At 39.4% G+C, this 27,551-nt stretch overlaps 1 protein-coding gene across 3 annotated transcripts in view; it reads left to right on the forward strand.

Annotated features, from left to right (window-relative positions):
- Positions 1 to 27,551, forward strand: part of FAT3 (FAT atypical cadherin 3) — a 699,023-nt gene that overhangs the window by 360,204 nt on the left and 311,268 nt on the right. For all 3 annotated transcript variants that reach the window (XM_070749626.1, XM_070749624.1, XM_070749625.1), the window contains exon 3: positions 7,865 to 8,179. In XM_070749626.1, the coding sequence (XP_070605727.1) occupies positions 7,865 to 8,179 (315 nt within the window). The remainder of the gene's footprint in view (positions 1 to 7,864; positions 8,180 to 27,551) is intronic.

Consider the following 27,551-nt stretch of genomic DNA (forward strand, 5'->3'; position numbering starts at 1 on the left):
CCTCCGGATTTCCGTTGCCAGCAAAGTGCTCATTTTTGTAATGCTGGGATTCCCCTGCAGCATCACAAAAACACGGAAGTCCGGAGGTGGGGTTTCCCATGGAGGGAAGCCTCAGGGGAATCCCAGCAGTGCAAAAACGGGCGCTTCGGCTGGCAAAAGGTGTGAATTTTGGGCTTGCACGCATTAATCGCTTTTCCATTGATTCCTATGGGAAACATTGTTTCGTCTTACAAACTTTTCACCTTAAGAACCTTGTCCCGGAACCAACTAAGTTTGTAAGACAAGGTATCACTGTACTATTATATTATGACATCGACTTCAATGTTTCCATTTTAACATTGTAATTTCTGTAATTGGAGTCAGTTCTAATATACTAATAACTTTTCCATAAAATTTCTCAATATAATACTAAAATATAACATCCAGTTCTATATTTTCATTTTAATAATATAATTAAAATAATTAAAATCAATTAATTAAACACAAAAAAACCTAAAAATTTCTTAATATACTACTATACTATATGATTATACAATTAAAAATCTACTCCTTTATTTCTATTTTAACAATATAATAAAATAATTAGAGTCAGTTGATCAATCAGAAAACCTTATCCTTTAAATTTCTTAATATACTACTATCTTTAAAATTTCAATATATCATTTATTTAATTTAATAAATTCAGATATTTTAGAATTTATTTATATGTAATTAATACTCTTTTTTAACATTCCACTTTCTCCCAGGTTTTATAGAACTCTGTTTCCATTTGATTATTTAACCGTCTCGTCGTCATATCTAATTCTGCACATTCCATAATTTTTTTGGAAAGAAAAGGAAATACCAAAAGACGAAGATGTATTTAAAAAATAAATAAAAAAATAAAAAAATTCTATTCTATTCTATTCTCTATTTCCTAATTTGAGTGCATTTTAGTATGCCAGCTACCTGTAGCCATTCATTACTGGAAAAGACAGCATACCGTACCTCAATTAAGAGCAAAGATCAATATTAACTCAGTAATGGGGTTCATAGCTGTTGTGAGCGCTCCTCGACCAACTCTAGTTATGATAGCTTCGGAGGAGGATGAGCGAGGGCCATCTTGGTACCCTGGGCCAGTGGTGTTGCCAGCTGATGCTGAGAGTGAGGGAGAAATAGACCTGGGTGAACCTGAAGAACCACTAGAGGTGGCAGATATGCCAATGACAGTAGAGTCTGACTTAGATGAGGAGGAGGAAGATCAGGAGCCTTTGCGAGAGGCCTACTTTAGAAGACTAAGAAACAGACAAGAATACTTGTATGGGAAAAGGAAGTAGTCTGTAGTTTGTGTACTCTAGGGATTTGTTAACCACTCCCCATAGGTATTTAAGGGTGGCGTATGGGAAATCTGGGATGGAGTGTCAATGTTTTGCAATGGAGTCAGTTGATATTTGAGGTTTCAGCCAGGTTACGCTAGCCAACTGTTATTTCCCTGCTAAAATCCTTGGAGTAAAAGTGCCCTGTCTGACAGAGAGTCTGGGAAGCTGTCGAAACAAGTCAGTGAAACTGAAGACTCTGGCAGCGGCCTAGCCGCGGAACTATTATCTTTTAATTACTCTCACTGAGAAGCTGTGAAGATGAATTCACATGCATGAATTTGGCTTGTATAAAGGAGGCTTTCTATATAAAAAGATTGATTTGAAATATCAGTGAGTGGATTTCTCCTTTGTTTTCAAGCTGCCTAGGCCCGAGATAGAACAATAATGTAATATTATTTCATAGAGTCTGAAATTAGAAATCTGAGAGTTGTTATATATCACAACTGGAACTCGAAAATAACTATTGACTTAACAAGGAACTACAGAACAGGTACAAACTAGAACTGAACAGCAAAGCAGGCACTGGAATAAAAAATGTCTCAGCCCTGCCTAACAGCTCTTATAAATAGCTGTCAGGCGCGGCAGCCAATCCGGGCTCCAGAAACTTCCACTCCCGGAACTGGCCAATCAGGAGTAACCCCGGCTGTTGCTAACGTCTCAGCAAGAGTCATCCAGAGGTGGGTCCCTACAGGTTCTGACTGAGTCAATACAACCAGTAATGACTTTTTTATTTATTTTATTTATTTATTTATTTATTTATTTATTTATTTTGTCCAATACACAATGAGGGTTTTAGTGGGTATATATCTATATACACATAGTAAAATACATGATGAAGGTTATAGAGGAGATACTCATAGTAAAATATATCTAAGAAAGAATAGAAAGAATATCTAGGAATAGAACATATCAATGAAAGAATAGAAGAAGAGATATAGGAATAGAAGAAAGGAATAGGAGATATAGGAGAGCAATAGGACAGGGGACGGAAGGCACTCTAGTGCACTTGTACTCGCCCCTTACTGACCTCTTAGGAATCTGGATAGGTCAACAACTGTAGATAATCTAAGGGTAAAGTGTTGGGGGTTTGGGGATGACACTATGGAATCCGGTAATGAGTTCCACGCTTCGACAACTCGGTTACTGAAGTCATATTTTTAACAGTCAAATTTGGAGCGGTTAATATTAAGTTTAAATCTGTTGTGTGCTCTTGTGTTGTTGTGGTTGAAGCTGAAGTAGTCGCCAACAGGCAGAACGTTGCAGCATATTATCTTGTGGGCAATACTTAGATCTTGTTTAAGGCGTCTTAGTTCTAAACTTTCTAGGCCCAGGATTGAAAGTCTAGTCTCATAGGGTATTCTATTTCGAGTGGAGGAGTGAAGGGCTCTTCTGGTGAAGTATCTTTGGACATTTTCAAGGGTGTTAATGTCTGAGATGCGATATGGGTTCCAAACAGATGAGCTGTATTCGAGGATGGGTCTGGCAAAAGTTTTGTAAGCTCTGGCAAGTAGTGTGAGATTGCCAGAGCAGAAGCTACTTAGGATTAGGTTTACAACTCTTGAAGCCTTCTTGGCTATGTTGTTGCAGTGGGCTTTGGCACTTAAATCTTTTGTTATTAGTATACCAAGGTCTTTAACCGAGTGGGGATTATCTGTGATAATTTGATTATTCAGTTTGCATTTGGAGTTCAGATTCTTCTTCCCAATGTGTAGGACAGAGCATTTGCTAGTTGAGATTTGGAGTTGCCATGTGTTAGAAATAGCAGCGACCATAGTTCCCTCTAAGCTGAGTAGTGAGCAATCGCTCATTTAAAAATCATCATCAACTCAGAGTTTTCCAAACCTGCCCAGAAGCCGAGAGGGAAAGAGTGAGAGGGAAGGAGAGAGAGAGGAAGAGAGAGAAACAGATAGAAAAAAGAGAGGAAGGAAAAGAGAAAGAAAAAGAATGGGAGTAAGGAAGAGAGAAAGAAAATCAAAATCTAGTTTGAAACTAGCTCAACTATTTAAGTGGCATTTTGATATTGATAGAGTTGCCCTATTATGAGCTCACTGTTATAGACACACAGTACAGTATTTTATTTTGAAATTCTCTGAGGCAAAACAGAGTGGGTTTTTTATTTATTTGTTTGTTTGTTTATTTATTTATCTATTTATCTATTTGTTTGTTTGTTTGTTATTTCTGTGCCGCCCAGTCCCGAAGGAACTGCCGCTCAGACACTATACTTTTCCGCCCACCCCCCAAAAAAATTAGAGGGAACACTGGCAGCGACCCCGGCCTGCCACACCCCTAAGGCAGTTCTCTGAAGCGGTTCTCTCGGCATGCGTAGAAGCTCTTTTAAAGTAGTGTGCAACGCCCACACGCCTACACAACGCATCCCCGAGCGAACTTGCAGTAACACAATCTGGAACCCACCCCTGAAGTCATCCTTCAAAGCTTAGAAATGAGAAAAAGGGGAAATCTGATTCAAAGACTTGATGAACCACATATTGCAGCTTTGTATTGTGGCTGCGTTCTGATACATTATGTAATAAAGGCCAAAGAATCTGGTGCCTTTAGGTTATTTTGGATTCCAGCTGCAATAACTTCTAATAATCAGCTTCTCTGACAGAAGCTTATGGAAACTCCAATCGAAAATATTTCGATGCCACCGGACATAATATTGTACCTTCCCCTGGTATAATGAAAGATATCGGTGATCTTATATTATTGGATGGTCTTATTATTTTTCTGATGGTGGTTGAAAAAACCCACAATCAATACACAGCCCTGATAAGTTGAAGAAGATTCTGTAAGAGATTTTTTTAAAAAACAACAACAACAACAACAACACATCAGCTTTAAGCTGTTTTTAGAGAATGCAGGTAGCCCTCTATTTATGAGCACAAATTATGTTGCTAGGTGAAACACTTGTTAGGTAAATTTTGTCTCAATTTACCACTTATAAAACTTATCAGGAAAGACTTCATGAACTCAATCTGTATAATCTGGAAGACAGAAGGGAAAAGCGGGGACATGATTGAAACATTTAAATATGTTAAAGGGTTAAATAAGGTTCAGAAAGGAAGTGTTTTTAATAGGGAAGAGAACACAAGAACAATGTGTGGGGCACAGTGTGAGGTTTGTTGGGAGAAAGATCAGAAGCAACGTGAGAAAATATTTTACTGAAAGAGTAGTAGATGCTTGGAACAAACTTCCAGCAGATGTGGTTGGTGAATCCACAGTAACTGAATTTAAACATGCCTGGGATAAACATATATACATCCTAAGATAAAATACAAGAAATAGTATAAGGGCAGATTAGATGGACCGTGAGGTCTTTTTCTGCTGTCAATTAATAGGAAAATTTAATAGGAAAGTGAACACAAGTACAAGGGGACACAATCTGAAGTTAGTTGGGGGAAAGATCAAAAGCAACATGAGAAAATATTATTTTACTGAAAGAGTAGTAGATCCTTGGAACAAACTTCCAGCAGATGTGGTAGATAAATCTACAGTAACTGAATTTAAACATGCCTGGGATAAACATATATCCATCCTAAGATAAAATACAGAAAATAATATAAGGGCAGACTAGATGGACCATGAGGTCTTTTTCTGCCATCAATCTTCTATGTTTCTATGCTTCTATGAGCCTTATTCACCAACTAAGTGCTGATATACTTATTTGTTTGTTTGTTTGACTTTTATGCCAAATAAATGCAATACTTGCATTGATTAATGCATCGATCTTTATTTTCTGGGATCTTCCTTGCTTCTCTCTTGCCTGTGTCTGTTGTCTCCTTCCCGCTAAAACCTTCAGGCAGCTGGAGATGTATTTATGTACTGGCAATCAACTATTTTGATTAGGGCTGTGTGAAAGCTTTTGTTTCGTTATTGCCTGTCTGAATCGCTTCATCCGCCAACATACCACAACGGTAGCATTGTGCATTTTGCGCTCCTTTTGTGGTGCAATAAAAATGCCAGTTTAGAGACAATCTTCAAAGCAAAATGAACACAAAGCAAAATTATTGCTGCATAACTGACCTGTATTCTCCGAGTTTTCACTATTTGTCATTTGCTATTCAAAACCTTGCCAGTTTGAGTGCCATTCTGAATTATTGATAGGCATTGTGTCCCAACTTTGGCTTGAATCGCTCAGTTCATTCTCCACTTTTTCTTCCCAGTGAAAAAAGTTTGTTTTTTTTAAAGGATTTTTTGGCTACTGAAAATATTCACATATTTACGGTGCTGGTGTGCTTTAGTAGGTTAGACAGCTTTCTACTTTTGTCTTTTGCCCTAAATTTTGCCTTGAATCCTCACTACTGGTATTGCCCTATATAGATAGTTCTCGAGTTACAACCATATATTTCGTGACTGTTCGACGTTACAAGGGAACTGAAAAAAGTGACTTATGACGAGTCCTCATACTTACGACCATCACAGCATTTTCATTGTCATGTCATTAAAATTCGTCTTCTTGGCAATCAGCTTGTATTTACAAAAGTTGCAGCATTCTGGGGTTATATGATCTTATTTATATCTTATTTTTTATCTATCTATCTATCTATCTATCTATCTATCTATCTATCTATCTATCTATCTATCTATTTGTCATACAAATATAGTATTGTATTGTAGTATGTTTAACATAATACAGTGATACCTCGTCTTACGAACTTAATTTGTTCCGGGAGGAGGTTCGTAAGGTGAAAAGTTCGTAAGACAAAAAAATGTTTCCCATAGGAAACAATGTAAAATCGATTAATGCGTGCAAGCAAAAAAAATTCGCAAAAATGGCTCTCCGCTGTCACCTTTTGAAACAGCCGGGCGCTTCTTGGTGTTCTCCCGAATGCCGTACCCGGAAGTTTGGCAAAACGTGGAGTCCACGTTTCGGCCGGCCAGGAGGGATATCTCCGTGACATCAAAGCTCCGCCCATGGAATTCCCTATTGGGATTCCCCACCTCCGTTTGAGCCTCCCGACCGGCTGACAGCTCCGCAACTCTTCTGCGAAGGTGACAGCCGGGCGGCGGTGCTTCTCGGTGGCTACCCAAATGCCGAACCCAAACTTTTACCGAACTTCCGGGTTCGGCATTTGGGGAGCCCCCAGCTGTTTTGGAAGGTGACAGCCGGGCGGCGACGCTTCTCGGCGGCCCCCCGAACCCAAACCTTTGCCAAACGGCGGGTTCGTGAGGTGAAAAAAGTTCATAAGAAGAGGCAAAAATTTTCCGAACCCAGGGTTTGTATCTCGAAAAGTTCATATGACGAGGGGTTCGTATCACGAGATACTACTGTATAAGTATAAAGTAGAGATAGAAAAGACAAAAAGACATTAGGACAGGGACGGTAGGCACAAAGGTGCACTTATGCACGCCCCTTACAGACCTCTTAGAAAAGGGGAGAGGTCTATTGTAGATAATGTAAGGTTGAAGATTAGATTTGTTTTATTTCTATCAAATTTATTTTAATAAAATGCTTTTGGAGTAAAAATCTATCTTAACATAGTTTTCTATATATGATCCATCAATAATTTAGTTTATTCAGGATGAAATGGAGCTTAGTTATGTAACATGAGGCTGTATATTCTGCAATATTGGGACTGTCGGTGAGTCAACAACAGGTCAGAGGAGAAGCCGCTGAGGGACAGAGATTACAGCTGCTCCTTAAAAATTGTGATTTAAATCAAGTTGATTTAAATCAACCCTTTGTGTGTGTGTGTGTGTGTGTGTGTGTGTGTGTGTGATTTAAATAGCAATAGCACTTAAACCAGTGGTGCTTAACCTGGGGGTCGAGACCCTTTGGGGGGTCAAACAACTGTTTCACAGGTGTCACCTAAGTCCATGGGAGAAGACAAATTTCCCATGGTGTTAGGAAATAAAGCTTCTATTCTGGTGCCTTGGAACATATTTTTACAATCCGACCAATCAGGCGTTTACGGTGGGGGTGTCCCTCTGACCTTCCTGCCAATCAGTTTAAAGCTTTGTTGGAAGAATTGGCGCTAGACTTATGGTTGGGAGTGACCAACATGAGGAAGCTGAGCCCCTGGGTTATATTATTTATGTATGGTATGAGTGTGTTGTATGGTTTTTAAATAATGGGTTTTAGACTTCTTTTAATGTATTAGATTTGTTACATTGTTGTTAATGTTGTGAGCCGCCCCGAGTCTTGGGAAAAGGGCAGCATACAAATCTAATAAATAATGATGATGATGATGATGATGATAAATAATAATAATAATAATAATAATAATTAAGGGGTCGGGGCAATAGAAAGGTTGAGAACCACTGATTTAGACTTATACACCACTGGGCTGGATCCAGTTTGCGGGCCACGTGTGTGATACCCCTGGTCTAGAGAAAAGAAGAACTAGGGATGACATGATAGCAATCTTCCAGCTCTGATGGACTATCACAAAGAGGAAGGGTCGACTTATTTACCAAAGCCCCTGTAGGCAGGACAAAAAATAATACGGATTCGTTTCTATTTTCTGCAATTCCACATATATTTTTTCCCTCCTTTCATTCTACAGGAGTTATATACACAGGCGACATCCTTGATCGAGAGACTACTCAGTCCTACTGGCTAACTGTGTATGCCGCAGACCGTGGAGTTGTTCCTCTTTATACCACCATTGAGGTCTACATTGAAGTGGAAGATGTAAACGACAATGCGCCCTTGACTTCGGAACCCATTTATTACCCGTCGGTTTTGGAAAATTCCCCGAAGGACGTTTCTGTCATTCAGATACAGGCACAAGATCCAGATTCCACCACTACTGAAAAGATGACGTACAGGATTACAAGTGGAAACCCCCAAAACTTTTTTGCCATCAACACCAAAACTGGTAGGAGATACTAACTTGTTTTGCATGTTATCAAGAACGGTTGTATAGATCAAGGGTGAAATGCTCCCAGTTTGCTTGTGCCTGTCACTTGTCAGCAAGTCGACCGTGAAGGCATCACGAGGCTCCACCCATCTGCCCGGGTAAAAGTGAAAGTGCTTTGCACCTGTGCAGAGGGCAAAAGTACTTAAATGGCGGTGTGTGGGCGGAGCCCCATGCTGCCTTCGCAACCAGCTTTTCAACAACCCTCAGGCATGAGTGAAACAGAAACATTTCACCCCTGGTATAGATAATATGGAATGTTTTCTTTGCTTATATTGTTTTTTATTCAAGTGTCTTTTGTTCTTCTGCTTCAGAGAATGTTCACAATTATTGGTGGTTAATAGTGTTGAGCGAACTGAATTTTGTGCGGTTCGGCATACCGAACCCGAACCCGAATTTTTGCAAAAGTTCAGGTTCGGGAGAGCACCAGGAAGCGCCGCCACCCAGCTGTCACCTTCTGAAACTGCTGGGGTGCTTCCGGTGCTCTCCCGAACCCGAACTTTTGCTGAACTTCCGGGTTCGGCGTTTGGGAGAACGTTGAGAACCGCCCTGGCTGTTTCTGAAGGTGACAGCTGGGCGGCGGCACTTCCCAGAACAGCCAGGGAGCTGTCGGCCAGTCGGGAGGCGAAAAAAGAGGTGGGGAATCCCACGAGAAGATTCCAGGGGCGGAGCTTTGACGTCACTGAGACGTCCTTCCTGGGCGGCTGAAACGGGGACTCCAGGAACGACGTTGGTTCTCACAGGGAAACCATTTTGTTTTGGTTACAAATCCCCATCTAATTATGTTCCCCCTCCCTACCCCTTCTTCCCACTGTGGTAACCTTCAAGCCTCCAAAATTGAGCCAGAGTTGACAGATGTATTAACAGACATATCAGGATTTATCACAGTTAAATGTATGGGTTTGATTGGAAGCTTCTGGACTTTTTTTTTTAAAAAAATGGCAAGCTATTGTACATAAATATTGTTTATATTATTCACTTGAGTCATTTCTTCTTCTTCTTTTTTACTAAATTTTATTAATTTTCAAGTCTTTTCTTTAAAAAACAATGATACAATAATACTTTGAGTAATTCTGCATTGTTACATATTCCCATTTTCTCTATATAAAATCTAATATTTCTCTATACAAAATCCCACATTTCCATTTTCTCTAAACGAAATCACATTGCACATATTATTATTTCTATTATCCCATTAGCTTAAACATTTCTATTTACATATATTTACGTATTATATTCCATTATTGTTATTATATCAGTACAACACAGCAAACGAGATCACTGCTGGATTTCGTATTTCATCACTAGTCGGGTACTTCCCAAGCACCTAGGACTGCGTGATGTAGCGGCGAATTATGTTTGCCGATCTCAGTAAAGTGGCCTTTTGCAATTGACAGATGGAGATTTTGTCAATTCCGATGGTTTTCAAACGTCCACTGAGATCCTTTGGCACTGCACCCAGCGTGCCAAGTACCACTGGGACCACTTTCACTGGCTTATGCCAGAGTCTTTGCAGCTCGATTTTTAGATCTTCGTATTTCACTAATTTCTCTAGCTGCTTCTCCTCAATTCTGCTGTTCCCTGGGATTGCGATGTCGATGATCCATACTTTCTTTTTCTCCACGATCACAATGTCTGGTGTGTTATGCTTCAGAATTCGGTCAGTGTGAAGTCAGAAGTCCCACAGTAGTTTTGCTTGCTCATTTTCGACCACTTTTTCAGGCTTATGATTCCACCAGTTCTTTGCCACTGGTAAATGGTAGTTCTGGCACAAGTTCCAGTGGATCATCTGTGCCACAGCATCATGTCTATGCTTGTAGTCAGTCTGTGCGATCTTTAAAAATAATAATAATAATAATAATAATAATTATTATTATTATTATTATTATTATTATTATTAATTAGATTTGTATGCCGCCCCTTTCCATAGACTCCGTAAACTATCACCTTTCTTATTCCTGTTCTCAATCCACTGATACCATTTTTCCCAAGCACCATAATAATCATATTCTTTTTGGTCCTGTAATTTCATTGTGAGTCTATCCATTTCTGTGTATTCTTGAGTCAGCCCCTATACATAGAGATGGACAACATTTAAAAACTATTCGGTATCTCTTTCCATCCTTCTTTATTGTTCTATTTCAGTCTTCATTCCCCTTCTTTTCGTTCATTGTAGACATCCGGAACAAACAGTCATTTTCTCATTATGATTTAGTGATCGAAATTGTGGTTGGCATTTCCCAACTGGTATGCAACCCCAGGACCCCATATTTTCATTCTCAATGCGGTAACATCTCTTAGATAAAGCATTGGCCATAACAAATCTTTTGCCAATTCTGCTTCCTTTCCCATGGTTTTCTTCTATACTTCCAACCTACATTTTTAAAATGTCTGGAGCTATTATTCAGATTTGAACTCCCTCCAAAAAGTACTTTCTTGTATAGATAACATGCAAACTCCTTAAACTTTAAACCAGATTGTGGCTAAAATTTCTAACGGCACCCACTGTATATAATTTTATATAATATTTTACAGCACCTAGAAGGTGCTATAAAATTTCCTTTCTACCATTAAAAACACTTCTTAACTCAAATGTCATTGCTTTTTAGCTTAGATACCAAAGTAAAAATAAATGGCCTTTGCCTAACAACTGAATTCAGGCTTGCCAGTTTGCCTGTGGTTATAATCTGGATTTCAGTGTCTGAAAACAGAGTTTTATTTTGTTCATTTATATGGGGTATCAGAAAGTTTGTTATTTGTACTATGTGAAAGAAATCCTATTTTACTTTTAGGTCAAATAAACCATAATTCAAAACAGAAATGTGAAGGTCACTCATTATCTGAAACCAAATACTTTCCCACAATGTTTAAAGTGCTTTAACAAGCATTTCATGGTGTATATTTATAGAAGATACAGAAAATGCTACATACAAAGTACGAAGCAAGTCACATTAACAAATATCAGTGGTATAAATACAAATTTCTGGGTAGTTCTATCATACAGGCTGCACTTCAAAACTCAGGAATATTTGAAGAAACTGAAAAAAAAAAGAAAATGCCTCTGTGAAAATCTGTTCTAAACGCTTTAGTAATTATTTCAGAGTTTGCTAGTGGAATTAAATATACGTTTTAAATGTGTGCCATTTCAAATTAGAGACTTACGTTTCCGTAATAATGGGTTATGTGTTCCCTTCTCATCAAAATAGATTTTATTATATTTGCTAACATTTAGGTAGTTCCGGCACTATTTAAATCTTTTTTTCTGTTTTATATGCTGATTCCATTTGTACTGAAATTCGGATCGTGGAAATTCCGTATGTAAGCTTTGTCCAAATGTTGTGCCTCCCAGCTGTGGAAATTGAACGTTTTCAGTATCACTGGAGAATGCGAGTTTAGAAAAGGTGCCCTTAATTATATTATTGATATATTACAGATCTTAAGCTTCAATGCTGATGCCCCCAGCAGTTACTCGCACGGCAATGATATTTTTTCCACCTTCGTGCAGTCTTCATTAATCAATAGCCTTACATCCCTTAATAGTTCTTGTAATGTGACATTTTTGCAATGGATAGAATATCATTCATAACAAGCCATTTGCTTTTCAATTTCGCCGTTCCTGAAAAAGCGTGGGGGTTTTTTTGTTAGGGAAGGAGAGAGAAGGAGAGAAAGTAAATAAAACAGATGATGAAGTTACATACATTAAAGCAGATTGATTGCCGCTATAAATTTTCAGTTTTATTTCCCATATATAAGTGTTAATTTCACAGCAACCCATATCGGTAATTTATCGCCTCAATTTATGACATTTTTGTGTGGTTGGAAGGAAGCGATGAATTTTAATTCTGACCATGCTCTTCAATTTTTTTAAAAAAAGGACAAACTGCTAACGGAAGAGCTAACAATTATGTTCTGGAATGATGTTGATACATCAAAGGGTTCTTTGTACGTAGAAACTTTTATTCCGTTAGCACTGCCATTTTCAAATTATTAGGGGTGTAGAGTCCTTAAAAAGGAGGTTAAAAAGCATAACATGAACATGAGAAATGTCTATGGAGATTTGCAATCATCTAGGTCAGTGATGGAGAACCTATGGCATGCGTGCCACAGGTGGCACACGGAGCCATATATGCCAGCATACGTGGGGGCTGGCCATCTGATTTTCGGCTCACACAGAGACTCTGGGGGGGAATTTTCAGTTTCCAGAGGACCTCCCCGAAGTGGGATAGGGCGTTTTCGCCCACCCCAGGCTCCAGGGAAACCTCTGGAACCTGGGGAAGGCAAAAACAAGGCCCACTAGAAGTTAGGGAACTAGCATGTATGGTCCTTCTCCAAGTGGACTCAGGGCAGTTTACAAGGGTAAAAAAACACAATAATAAAATTCACATTATAAAATACAGTATAAAATGATACAGTGTGATACAGTGTAGTCAGGGGGTAGGGAAAGCAAGTAGGATGCTTGGCTGCATAGCTAGAGGTATAACAAGCAGGAAGAGGGAGATTGTGATCCCGCTATATAGAGCACTGGTGAGACCACATTTGGAATACTGTGTTCAGTGCTGGAGACCTCACCTACAAAAAGATATTGACAAAATTGAACGGGTCCAAAGACGGGCTACAAGAATGGTGGAAGGTCTTAAGCATAAAACGTATCAGGAAAGACTTAATGAACTCAATCTGTATAGTTTGGAGGACAGAAGGAAAAGGGGGGACATGATCGAAACATTTAAATATGTCAAAGGGTTAAATAAGGTCCAGGAGGGAAGTGTTTTTAATAGGAAAGTGAACACAAGAACAAGGGGACACAATCTGAAGTTAGTTGGGGAAAAGATCAAAAGCAACATGAGAAAATATTATTTTACTGAAAGAGTAGTAGCTCCTTGGAACAAACTTCCAGCAGACGTGGTTGGTAAATCCACAGTAACTGAATTTAAACATGCCTGGGATAAACATATATCCATCCTAAGATGAAATACAGGAAATAGTATAAAGGCAGACTAGATGGACCATGAGGTCTTTTTCTGCCGCCAGTCTTCTATGTTTCTATGATACCCTCAACTTCATTCTTCAACCCTTTTTATAAAGGGATGTAGTAAGAAAGCTTATATAAATCTGCTTACAGGTTTACTGTATCAGATCATTAAAATTCCAGTATGCTGAGGTGGGGTTAACTAGTACAACATTCAAACGCAAGGCCAAGGGAATATTTCTCCACCAGGGGATACAGATATTTATTTTTATAGGTGCATTCTTTGCTGATGGTCAGACTTCTTCCTGTTGACTTTCCATCAGTTTCTACTGTGTCTTAAAGCATTGGGAACCCAGCAGGCATTTCATTGGCAGAAGTATCATTTATTTACTCTCTGAGGTGTAACAGATATTCCCTCTGCTTTTTGATTTCTGAAAAAGAGAACTTTTTAATGGCTGCAACATGTTCTTTTCCACACATTGAATACCAGCAATATTGCAAGTATCTGAGTAAACTGCATATGGAAGATATTGAGTTCCTTGGATGAAATGGGCATCAATAGATGCTCAGCACTACATGCTGAATGTTCCTTGGTGTAGTTGTGTGGTATATTGAACCAAGAAAGCAATAGTGTAGTTGTTTATCATATTTTTCAGAGTATATTATTATTATTGTTGTTGTTGTTATTATTATTACTATTATTACTATTACTATTATTACAACACAATCCTAAGCTGCATCAACAGGGGAATACACTCCAAGACCAGGGAAGTCTTAATACCACTCTACTACGCCCTGGTCCGACCACACCTGGAGTACTGTGTTCAGTTCTGGTCACCACACATTTCAAAAGAGACATTGAAACTCTGGAGAAGGTGCAAAAAAGAGCAACCAAGATGATTAAGGGATTGGAAACCAAGACTTACAAAGAGAGACTGAGGGAACTGGGCATGGATAGCCTAGAGAAAAGGAGGGCCAGAGCGGACATGATAGCAGTCTACAAGTATACGAGGGGATGTCACAGAGAGGAGGGGATCACTTTATTCTTCAGGGCATCAGAGGGCCGGACGAGGAACAATGGCTGGAAGCTGACCAAGGAGAGATTCAACATGGAGATAAGGAGGAACTTCCTGACGGTCAGAGCGATCAACCAATGGAACAACCTACCAGCGGATGTTGTGAACTCCAACACTCTGGACCTTTTTAAGAGAAGATTGAACTGCCACTTGACTGGTGTACTATAGGGTTCCTGCTTGGGCAGGGGGTTGAACTCGATGGCCTTCATGGTCCCTTTCAACTCTAACAATAAATAAATCAATTAATTAAATTAAAAAAAAATATTATTATTATTATTATTATTATTAATATTATTAATATTATTAATATTATTATTATTATTTCAATTTTTATGCCACCCTTCTCCTTAGACTCAGGGCAGCTTACAACATGTTAGCAATAGCACTTTTTAAGAGAGCCAGCATATTGCCCCCACAAACTGGGTCCTCATTTTACCCACCTTGGAAGGATGGAAGATTGAGTCAACCTTGAGCTGGTGATGAGATTCGAACTGCTGATCTACAGATCTAGCAGTCAGCTTCAGTGGCTTGCAATATAGCAGTCTACCTGCTGCGCCGTCCCGATGCATAAAAGACGTACCTTTTATCCCCCTAAAAGAGGCTGAAAATTTGCTTCTTATACTCTGAATGTAACTTTTACGAAGCCTTTTTTTCCAGCCCTAATGAGGTGCTAATGATTGCAGAATTTTTTTCATTGCTACTCCAAATTTTTTTTTCCAGCCTTTCCCTCCGAAGGAGATTTTTTTCAGCCCTAACAAGGGGATAAAATAAATAGTGGCAAAAGAGGAGTGGTGTTTCCAGGAGACACTTAGTTCATTGGCTTATCTGAGTTGTGCCGCACAGCGACTCTTATTAGGTATTTCCTTGTGCTATCAGCCTGGCAACTATCCAAGAACTGCTAAGTTCTGTGTTTGCAATTCACCCTTGAAAGACTACTTGCCAGGACTTTGCTGGATGTGAATGCTAGGAATTCACATGAGCCAAAAAAGGGGTTTGGGTTTTTTTTTCCAGGACAAGGAGTCTGTATATCATATTTTGGTGAAACCTAGGTCAGAACAGAGTCAAGGAAGAGAGCTTTCTCTCTCGGTGCCCCCACCCTTTGGAACATTCTCCCCCTCCCTCCTTTTCCCAGAGGTGAGGCAACCACTCCACCACACTCTCCTAGCCTTCCAGAAAGGTATGAGAACATGGCTCTGCTGACTCCATTGGGACCCACAGAGAAGGCTCTCTCCTGCATTTTTAATTTTAATTACAGGTAGCCCTTGCGCCCAAAATTTATGACACTAAACAAGATGCTTGTTAAGGGAGCTTTGGCCCATTTTACGATCATTCTGTTAAAAATGAAGTTGTTAACGGAATCATTGCAGTTTATTAAATTAGTAACATTAATATTAATTTGTTGAGTGAGTCTGGTTTCCCCACTGACTTTGGATGTCAGAAAGTCTCAAAAGGTGGTCACGTAACCCTGGGATAATGGCGCCACAATAAATATGAATCAGTTGCCAAAGTTTGATCACGTAACCATGGAGAGGTTGCAGCCTTCGTAAGTGTGAAAGATGATTTTTCTGTGCCGTTGTAATTTTGAACAGTCACTAAGCGAACTGTTGTAAGTTGTGGACTACCACTAGTCTACTCTTCTTTTAAATACCTCCTAATTTATAGCTTTTATCTATAGATAACTTTTATCTATAGCTTTTACATTTTAATGTCTTACTCCTATACCTCCCAGAATCTCTCTGTGAGGGTAATTGACACCTCTTAAATGTGATCTAGAAGATGTAGTGGCTTAGCAACTAAAATGCTGAGCTTGTTGACCAGAAAGGTCAGCAGTTCGGTGGTTCGAATCCCCAGCACCGCATAATGGAGTGAGTTCCCGTTATTTTCCCCAGCTTCTGCCAATCTAGCAGCTGGAAAGCGCGTAAAAATGCAAGTAGAAAAATAGAGACCACCTTGGTGGGAAAGTAATAGTGTTCTGAGCGCCTTTGGCGTTCAGTCATGTCGGCCACATGACCACAGAATCATCATCATCATCATCATCATCATCATCATCATCATCTATTAGATTTGTATGCCGCCCCTCTCCGAAGACTCAGGGCGGCTCACAACAATAATAGAAACAATATAACAGTGAAACAAATCCAATATTAAAAATAAAACATATATAAAACCATACAACACATACATACTAAACATAAAATATAAAAGCCTGGGGGAGGATGTCTCAGTTCCCCCATGCCTGGCGATAAAGGTGGGTCTTGAGTAATTTGCGAAAGACAAGGAGGGTGGGGGCCGTTCTAATCTCTGGGGGGGGAGTTGATTCCAGAGGGCCGGGGCCGCCACAGAGAAGGCTCTTCCCCTGGGGACAGCGCTGGCTCTTCAGCTTGGAAACAGAGATGAGCACTGCCCCCTAGAGTCAGGAACGACTAGCACGTATGCATGAGTGGAACCTTTATCTTTACCTTTAAATGCGATCTACAAATAAAATAATGTAGCTGCAAGACTGGGCTACAGCTACTTAAGTGTGTTCGTTCTCCAGATGCACCCTGAAGAATTCTATAACAAAGGTGTCCGAAAGTAGACCAAAGGGACCACGAATGATAAAATAAGTGTTGTGCTGTTGCAATGTGCACATACGAAACGCAGCGATCATTTCATCAGTTTGAAAAACCGTGAGCTGCTCGAGTTACCTCTGGGCTGTAATATTATAATATCCATTCTCATTTCACACCAGCACTGCGGTTTTCCATGTCATGTTAAAACCAGCAATTCAAGACTGGTAATGGGATGAAGAAAATTGATTCATTCTTTCTATGACCAGAAGATTGTTCCAATATTTGCCAGGTGAGCGGGAGACCCGTGTATTGAATCATATAGTGGCTGACAGCCCTTTAAAAAAAAAAAATTACTCTACATACCACTGCAAAGTATGGAAAATATCTGTTTTAAAAAAGGTAAAAATCTCCATTTGTTAGCTGGTAGTTTTCTTGTTCTTTTTAAAAGACTTTTTAAAATAAAAATGAAGTTCCAGAATGATTGTTATGACAGTGCTTGATATAAAAAGAATTAGAAGAACTCATTTCAACCAATTTTTGGTTCTCCTCAGTGAAACAGATTGCTCATTTTTTTTTACACAGATAGTTGTTAGTCAAGGAAGGCTACAAATAAGAGAGGTTTTCTCATTACAGTGTTCCCTCGATTTTTGCGGGTTCGAACTTCGCGAATAGCCTATACCACGGTTTTTAAAAAAATATTAATAAAAAAATACTTCACAGGGTTTTTTCTATACCACGGTTTTTCCTGCTTGGTGACGTCATAAGTCATCACCAAACTAATAATTTTTGCAAACAAGTAACAAAAAAAAAATTGTTAAAAAAATAATTATGTTTATAAATATCAGGATCACTAAGTGACTTATTCAATGGTGAGTACCAGTAATAATGGTGAGTAAATGGTTGTTAATGGAATGGGAAATGATAATTTAGGGGTTTAAAGTGTTAAAGGATGGCTTGTGATACTGTTCATAGCCAAAAATGGTGTATTTACTTCCGCATCTCTACTTCACGGAAATTCGACTTTCGCGGGCGGTCTCGGAACGCATCCCCTGCGAAAATCGAGGGAACACTGTATTGTCAAATTGCTCTTAAACAACCTGGCCAAGAATCTAAGAGATTGGAATTCTAGTCCCGCCTTAAGCACGAAAGTAGTTAGTAACGTTTAAGTCAGTCATTCCCCCCCCCGCTAACTAACCACATAGGGTTGTTGTGGGAAAATTGTAGGAGAAAGGAATATTAAATATATTTGCCAGGCAAAACAATGTAAACAATTATCAAAAAATGCTTTGTACATATGGTCTCAGCCCAGATACGATGTAGATTGGTAACTATAGTAATATATATTTTTTTTCATTTCTTTTTTTTTTCTTTATGCATATTTAATTGTATTATCTAAACACAGTTTAAGAAAGGAAGCATTATAAGGAAGGACGATGGACGGACAGACAGACAGACAGATAGATACTGTATTTTTTGGAGCATTCGATGCATATTTTTACCACCCCCCCCCAAATGAGGCTGAAAAACTGGGTTTGTCTTATACACCGAATGTTATTTGTGTCTGATATGGCTTCAATCTATTAGCTAGTCACCTATAAGGCACAGTTTTTCTTCTCAAGAGCCTTTTTTCCTGGAATTAACTTATCAGTTGGAACTATGTAATATAAAAAGAATAGAATAGAATAGAATTTTATTGGCCAAGTGTGATTGGACACACAAGGAATTTGTCTTGGTGCATATGCTCTCAGCGTACATAAAATAAAATATACATTTGTCAAGAATCATGTGGTACAACACTTAATGATTGTCATAGGGGTCAAATAAGCAATGAAGAAGCAATATTAATAAAAATCTCAGGATATAAGCAACACGTTACAGTCATACAGTCAACATGGGAGGAAATGGGTGATAGGAATGATGAGAAAAACTAGTAGCATAGAAGTGAAGATTTAGTAGAAAGTCTCACAGTGTTGAGGGAATTATTTGTTTAGTAGAGTGATGGCGTTTGGGAAAAAACTGTTCTTGTGTCTAGTTGTCTTGGTGTGCAGTGCTCTGTAGCGATGTTTTGAGGGTAGGAGTTTAAACAGTTTGTGTCCAGGATGTGAGGGGTCAGTAAATATTTTCCCCGCCCTCTTTTTGACTCATGCAGTATACAGGTCCTCAATGGAAGGCAAGTTGGCAGCAATTGCTTTTTCTGCAGTTCTGATTGTCCTCTGAAGTCTGTGTCGGTCCTGTTGGGTTGCAGCACCAAACCAGACAGTTATAGAAGTGCAGATGACAGACTCAATGATTCCTCTGTAGAACTGTATCAGCAGCTCCTTGGGCAGTTTGAGCTTCCTGAGCTGGCGCAGAAAGAACATTCTTTGTTGTGCTTTTTTGATGATGTTTTTGATGTTAGGTGACCAAAGGTCACACTTTTTCTGTTTATAAAATTATTTTGTGTCCCTGGTCATGTGTTATACCTCGTTGAAAATTATTTTTCCACAAAAGGTTATGCAGAGATATCTAGAGCAGGGCTGTCAAATTCGAGACCTGGAGGACAGCCTGAAATAGAAAAAGACCGGCCCATAGTGCCTCTGCCAACCAAAACGGAATTCCATTTTCAATTGCAGATGGTTGCAGGAAGCCATCGCAGGTGAAAACAGAGCTCTTAAGCCCATTTTTGTTGGCAGAGAGCTCAAGCCACCACAGGCACCTCCAACAACTCCTAAGTGCTAAAGCCCACTGCAACAATATCGCCAAAAAGGCTTCTAGAGTTGTTAACCTGATCCTACGTAGCTTCTGCTCCGGCAATCTCACACTACTCACAAGAGCCTACAAAACTTATGCCAGACCCATCCTCAAATACAGCTCATCTGTCTGAAACCCATACCACATCTCGGACATCAACACCCTTGAAAACGTCCAAAGATATTTCACCAGAAGAGCTCTTCACTCCTCCACTAGAAACAGAATACCCTACGAAAATAGACTAACAATCCTGGGTCTAGAAAGCTTAGAACTACGACGCCTAAAACACGATTTAAGTATTGCCCACAAGATCATATGCTGCAACGTCCTACCTGTCAATGACTACTTCAGCTTCAACCGCAACAACACAAGAGTACGCAACAGATTCAAACTTAATATTAACCGCTACAAACTTGACTGTAAAAAATATGATTTTAACAATCGAGTTGTCGAAGCGTGGAACTCATTACCAGACTCAATAGTGTCAACCACTAACTCCCAACATTTCTCCCTTAGACTATCCACAATTGACCTCTCCATGTTCCTAAGAGGTCAGTAAGAGGCGTACATAAGTGCACCAGTGTGCCTTTCGTCCCCTGTCCAATTGTCTTTCCTTTATCTCATATATCATATATATTTTCTTCCTTTCATATATCTTCTCCTCTATTCTATATTTTTCTTTATATATATTACCTCATGTCTATTCTCTTCTATGTATTGTGTATTGGACAAAATAAATAAATTTAAAATAAATTTAAAAAACACAAGTATGTTGAGATAGCCATGCCTACCATGGCTCCCCAAGTTCAAACGCAATCCTGATGCAGCCCTCAATGAAATCAAGTTTGACACCCCTGACCTAGAGAGACCGAGAAAATGTTTACAAGGCTTTTTGGCAGCTGCCAAAAACGAAAAATGATTCATTTCTAGTAACAGTTCTCACCGACTTTTCTTTAACAAGATTTATTGAGATGAAAAGCTCACTTGCTTCATCTTGATTCATCCCAAGTTTCTAGAAATTTTCATCCATGGAACAATGTTCAATATATGTACTGAATGTACTTTCATTAACATGAAACAGGGCAGAGCTATTCTGATTTTCTTTCTAACAGTTTTCCTATAAACTTGCAAAATGGCAACATTTGCCATTGGCAATAGAATGATGGCAGCTTGTTGCTTAACAACTGCCTCGCTTAGTGTTCTGTCTGGGTCTCCCCAGACGCCAACACCAACTGAAAAGAGTAGCAGACACACTGGTAAAAAGCAAAGGCAGTTTATATAATTCAAAGCAAACACAGGTAACAAAAACTGTTCTTACAGACAGGAACACCACGAAGCTTCACAGAGGTTTCATGAAGGCCAGGCAATAAAACAGGCTTCTTGCTGGCAAAAACAACACTGGAGATAATAAAACCCACACCTCCCCCAAGTCTTTCAGCCTTCTAGGCCACAAGCCAAGATCAGAGACGCCAAGAATCAAAGCAAGGTCACAGGACTCCCAGTTAATAACTCTCCACAAGACTGTAAGGGCGGGCCTGCCTTTTCAACCCTGCTGAGAAGAACCACACCCAAACCCAGCTGTTGCCAATTCAGGGATGGAAACACCTTTCTAATTGGCCCCTTTGTTGAGCTGCACGTCTCTGCCTCATGTCTATTATAGCCTGTGCGTCTTCATCCAATGAATCCAGGCTACTAGCTGGGGAGAGGCCCCCCCTCCGGGGGTCTCAGGCTGCTCTCCCTCCTCCTCTTCCTGACGTTCCTCTCCCCCGTCTGCCTGGTCCTCCCCCTCCTGGTCACTGTCCTCCTCCTCTGGGCATGGATCCGGCAGAGCTCCAGCCGGTCCCTGAGGAGCCTCAGGCTGAATCACAACACTTAGCAATAGAAATTTTGGGCTCAAACTGTTGTCGTAAGTAGAAGCAAGAGTGACTTTAGGTGTTATTTTATTTTCCCAGAGTGGGGAGGTGAACCTTTAGCCAGAATGCCAAGATTTTTTAAAAAAGAAATATTTTTTGTTCTGGAAAGCGAATGAGAAAATAATGAAGCTTTCAACTATGATTTATGGAAATTTACAGCAGCAAAAGACAGAAAATAATAAAGTGGAAACTGGGCACTTTCTCTGTCCTCTACAAGCAGCATTATTTTGACTTCATGCTATCGGTATAAATGCTAACGTTTCTTTTCAAGCATTTTATATTCCTTCTTAGAACTAACTGTTGTTGCAGGTCACTGGTCTAAGAGTCTTTGATTTAGTCAAGCTAAGCAACTTGAAGTTTCATTTCTACAGCAGCCTTATCCACGGGGAAACTATAAAACCACAACATTTCTTTGTTTTACAAAATTAATGGCCTGCCTCATGCTAACATAATTCAGATATCATATTGTAAGCATAGTATTTCAGTACAAAACAAGGAAATTGTTCAGCATCTTGGCAGTCCTTTATGGTCCTCTTGGTGACTTGTATTAGGAAGATCAAGGGTGATGTCATAAATCTTGGATCGCCATAATCTTCCAGAATGTCACATGATAACTTGCCTTCCATTGAGGACCTGTATACTGCACGAGTCAAAAAGAGGGCGGGTAAAATATTTACTGACCCCTCACATCCTGGACACAAATTGTTGCAACTCCTACCCTCAAAACGTCACTACAGAGCACTGCACACCAAGACAACTAGACACAAGAACAGTTTTTTCCCGAACGCCATCACTCTACTAAACAAATAATTCTCTCCACACTGTCAGACTTTCTACTAAATCTGCACTTCTATTCTACTAGTTTTTCTCATCATTCCTTTCACCCATTTCCTCCCATGTTGACTGTATGACTGTAACTTGTTGCTTATATCCTAAGATTTTTATTAATATTGCTTCTTCATTGCTTATTTGACCCCTATGACAATCATTAAGTGTTGTACCACATGACTCTTGACAAATGTATATTTTATTTTATGTACGCTGAGAGCATATGCACCAAGACAAATTCCTTGTGTGTCCAATCACACTTGGCCAATAAAAATTCTATTCTATTCTTCTAGGAAATATCATGATACCAACAAACCTGACCGAACATTCAAGGCACAAACCTATGTGCTTGTCTGACATTCTTGAAAACAGCTGGCTCTTTTCCCAGGATCAGGGAAGCGATCCCAGGAAAAAAGATGTAGCTGCTTTAAAGAGCTGTAGACGAATGCTATGGTCAAAACTTCAACAAATGTGAACTGCTTTATAGGCGTACAGTGTCCCCTCGATTTTCGCAGGGGATGCGTTCCGAGGCCGCCCGCGAACGTCGAATTTCCGCGAAGTAGAGATGCGGAAGTAAATACACAATTTTTGGCTATGAACAGTGTCACTAGCCTTCCCTTAACACTTTAAACCCCTAAATTACAATTTCCCATTCCCTTAGCAACCATTTAGATTATTACTCACCATGTTTATTTATTAAAGTTTATTAAAAATAATATTTATTGAAGGCGGACGAAAGTTTGGCTATGACATATGATGTCATCGGGTGGGAAAATAATAATAATAATAATAATAATAATAATAATAATAATAATAATTTATTGGACTTGAATGCCGCCCCTCTCCGAAGACTCGGGGCGGCTCACAACAATAATAAAATAATATAGCAGTAAAACAAATCCAATATTAAAAAACATATATAAAACCCCAGCACATACATACCAAACATAAAATATAAAAGCCTGGGGGAGGATGTCTTAGTTCCCCCATGCCTGGCGATATAGGTGGGTCTTAAGTAATTTGCGAAAGACAAGGAGGGTGGGGGCCATTCTAATCTCTGGGGGGAGTTGATTCCAGATGGCCGGGGCCGCCATAGAGAAGGCTCTTCCCCTGGGGCCCGCCAAACGACATTGTTTGGTCGACGGGACCCGGAGAAGGCCAACTCTGTGAAACCTTATCGGCCGCTGGGATTCGTGCGGTAGAAGGCGGTTCCGGAGGTATTCTGGTCCACTGCCATGTAGGGCTTTAAATGTCATTACCAACACTTTGAATTGTGACCGGAAACTGATCGGCAGCCAATGGTATAGCGGAAAAAAACGCAAAGTATTTTTTAATTAATATTTTTGAAAAACCGTGGTATAGACGTTTCGCGAAGTTCGAACCCGTGAAAATCGAGGGAACACTGTATTACCAATATGAGTCTTTTCTTTTCTTTTTTCTTTTTTGGCTTTTGTACAAGAAATCCGGGCCATGCGATTTGTCAACATGAGGGAGGGAGGTGTTGTGAGTGGTCCAAGACCAGCTCAGTTAGTCACAGACTCTGAGGAAGATGAAATGAGTCCGTCTTGGTACCTTAGCCCAGTGTTCTTGACAACTGAGTCAGAGAGTGAGAGTGATGGAGAATTGGAACCTGAGACACATGAGGAACCTCCAGAGACTGTAGAAACCCCAGTGATGTTAAATGTCTGACTCAGAGGAGGAGGGAGACATTCTGGATCAGGAGCCACTATTAGATGCGAGGATCACAAAGCAGACAGGAATATCTTTATGGGAAAAGTTCCAGAAGGTAATATCTCTATGAAAGTAAGTCTAGGCAGTGAATATATTTAGGAAACAATTGACCATACCCAGACAGTATATAAGTGAGGATTTATGGGTAAAGAAGTGTGGAGTTCCAACATTTGTAATGGTGGAGGTCCTAGATCCGGGGTTCCAGAAATGCTTCGTGGGCAAACTGTTATTATTCCTTTAAATCCATCGAGCAGAGATGTAGCTGTCTGAGGAAAACCTAGAGATTTGTGAGTATGTGTGTGTGCTCAAAGGACAATATCTCACTGAGGAATGTCTAAATTAGCTTTGACTCCCGGCTGCAGCCTGCTCCTTATCTCTTAGCCAACTTGACCTGGAAAGCCACCAACATGGACTGACAAGCCTGACCTGGCTTGTACAAATCCTTTTTTAAATATAAATGTGTTTTATTTGAAATCTTGGCGTGTGGATTCTCCTTTGCTCCAATCCGAGTAGTCCCCGAGCAGAACAGGAGGGAGGGAAGGAAGGAAGGAAGGAAGGAAGGAAGGAAGTACATAGCTCAGATATTCATATAATGTGGCAAAAACGTTAGTAGTTATTTGAAGATCAGACAAAATAGTCAAAAACACAAAAATTAGAAATGTTTAGAGAGGTTGTAGCTCAGGGGTCTCCACCCCACAGGCTGTGGCCTGGTACTAGGCTGTGCAAGTAGCAGGCAAGTGTGCACACACTTCCCATGAGTGACAGGCACGCACACTCGCACATGCAGCTTCATTTGAGCAAGTGTTTTTTTTCTACAGCACCCACTGCTCGGACAAATGGAGCTCCATGAACACCCGTCACTCGTGTGAAACCTGCTGCTGTAACTGGTAGTGGAGAGTAGATGTTATGGTGCCATGTTCTGTTTCAAATTGGGGGGGGGAGTCAGGTGGAATATGGAATCTATAGTGCAGCAAGAGAAGGGACACAGTTTTACCTTATCTTATTGCAATTCCCTATTATAGGCAGTTTAATCAGGGGACTCAATTCAATGTACCGAAAATTAAAATACATCGTAAAACACATCGTAAAACCAACCAATCAGTACAACCAAAGCATGTCGGAAAATACAAGACATAAAATAAATTGGTAAGCAGTCTTTTAAATGCTGTAGCTCAGGGTCTGTCCGAAGACTCAAATTTCTGATTTTTTTCCCTAAAAAATAGCAGGGCCAGGACTAACTGGCCCAGGGACTGGGGGCGTTACTGTTATAGGACAGGGCTAGTGGAGAAAGTGACTTGCTTAACCCAGACTTTTCTGACTGCTGTTTTGCATGCCAGAGTCTGGCTGAATAAACCCAGTTTGCATTCAAGTGTATGTGGTGTGTGTTTCCTATTGGTGTTGGTCCAGAGCTTGTACTTTTGAGATTTATTCACTTTTTTCAGTACTGTTGTAACTTTGAACTGTCCCTAAATGAACTGCTGTAAGTCAAAGACTACCTGTAGCTGAAATTTTCATCACTAAGCAATCAGTCATTATTAAGTGATTTATGCAAGATTTTGTTAAGGACTGTGCAGAATGATCTCTGAGTTGTCAAAGATACACATACACAGAGAAAATGTGGAGTTGTAGCAGATATCCAGCTGATAGCCCAGAGATACAACTAATGGTATTAGTAATACAATCCAGATACAGTAAGAATATAAAATATTATTGGCAATGCCTTAGTCAAGGACAGTCCTAGTCGTATACAGTTAAATCAGTCAATACATATACAAAACTATAAGTCTTCATTGTTCAGCTTACAAAATAGATAAACCAGCATTTAACATACAGTCTCTACTACAGCAGTCACAGAGAACATAACAGCAGAGAGAGAGAGAATCATACTTCAGGCTCCCTCTTGTGGCAGCCTGTAATACTAACTCTTCAAGCAATAGTGTTTCAATATATTTAAGCATACATTGTCGGTTTGTTTTATAACCCAACCAGTTATATAACAGATTACAAGGTTCTTTTTTGCCATGGTTTTTAAGCAAATCGTGGTAGACAGACAACTCACCTGGTTGTTAAGCAAATCCAATGTTCCCCATTGATTTTGCTTATCTGAAAGCCGCCAGAGTTGAATATGGCAACTAGGTGAAAACCACCACCACCCAAAGGTATTGCAACCCTTGTAAATGCATGCCATTTGCCAAGTGTCAAAATTTTAATCACATGACCTCAAGGAAGCTGTAACAGTCATAAGTGTGAGGACCTGTTTTTTTTAATTGTTGTAAATTCAGCCATTAAAGGAATGGGTGTAAATTGAGGTCTATCTATATGAAATCCCTAAGGTATGTAATATGTTGATTAAAATCAGATTTAATTTCAAGAGCCGGAGGAACTGTATTTTTTACATGGAATTTTATATGATTTCATATACTTTGAGATATTCCCTTGGCTTCTTGGTATACTTTAATTTTTCATCATTATTCAAGCATGCATAAATACAAAAATCTACAGCAACGGGGTAAACAGATGGATTAGCAATTGTGCATGTAATTAGAAATAACCCTTGATACTTTTTTCCTCTAAGTTTAAATAGTCAACTCCCTTTATATTGGGGGGGAGGGGAATTAAAAACCATCTTGATTGAAACAAATGATTCCCCAGTAATAAAATGAATAAGAAACCATCTGAACGTCTGTCACTGAGTATAATCTTACAATGCAATTCCTGCTTTAAATAAATTGCTGGCATTTCAGTGATCCTAAGAATGATCCAATGGGAGCATGAACTCCTACTAGAGTCACCCTTGCTGTGATGATCAAAAAAGAAAGAAAGGTGAACTAAGATTGTAGGTTAACCAAGTAAAACAAGAAACTCGGTAATTGAAACCAGATGAAGGCATTTGAGAAACTCACATCTTTGGGGCTGCCAACAAAATTGGAGATTGTCTTCCTTGCAATATTGAGATATGTTTGCGTCTAAGTCAGAAGATGCTGCTCTAGTTATTCAGAAGACCATTGACTTTATTTTCCCAAGCAGATCTGAATTTGATGATTTTGGTCAGTCCAAGTTGTAAAGAGGTCCGGTGAGGTCACCATTAAAAGAGGTGTTCATTCAATTGGTTCTAGAATTTGAGGGTCATGAACTAAGAAATCTTGCCACTATCGAGGCAGAAATAAAATGTACTAAATTGTATATTTCCCGAATAAGTCCTCACTTATCTATCTTCACTGCTTATTAGCCTGTGTGCAGTTAAACCCATGTATCCTAAGTCACTTCAAGAAGGGCGGCATAGAAATCTAGTAAGTAAGTAAGTAAGTAAGTAAGTAAGTAAGTAAGTAAGTAAGTAAGTAAGTAAGTAAGTAAGTAAATCCTCTGAATAAACATACCATGTGGGTAGATCTGCATGCTTTATTGGAAGAACAAATATAAATAAATAAATAAATAAATAAACAAACAAACAAACAAATAAATAAATAAATAAATAAATAAGAAAGAACAGGATAGGATAGGGTGAAATGGGGGAAAATGGGGATACAATGAGAACCA

Source organism: Erythrolamprus reginae, chromosome 4 (genome assembly GCF_031021105.1).
Source record: "Erythrolamprus reginae isolate rEryReg1 chromosome 4, rEryReg1.hap1, whole genome shotgun sequence".
NCBI classification, from domain to species: domain Eukaryota; kingdom Metazoa; phylum Chordata; class Lepidosauria; order Squamata; family Dipsadidae; genus Erythrolamprus; species Erythrolamprus reginae.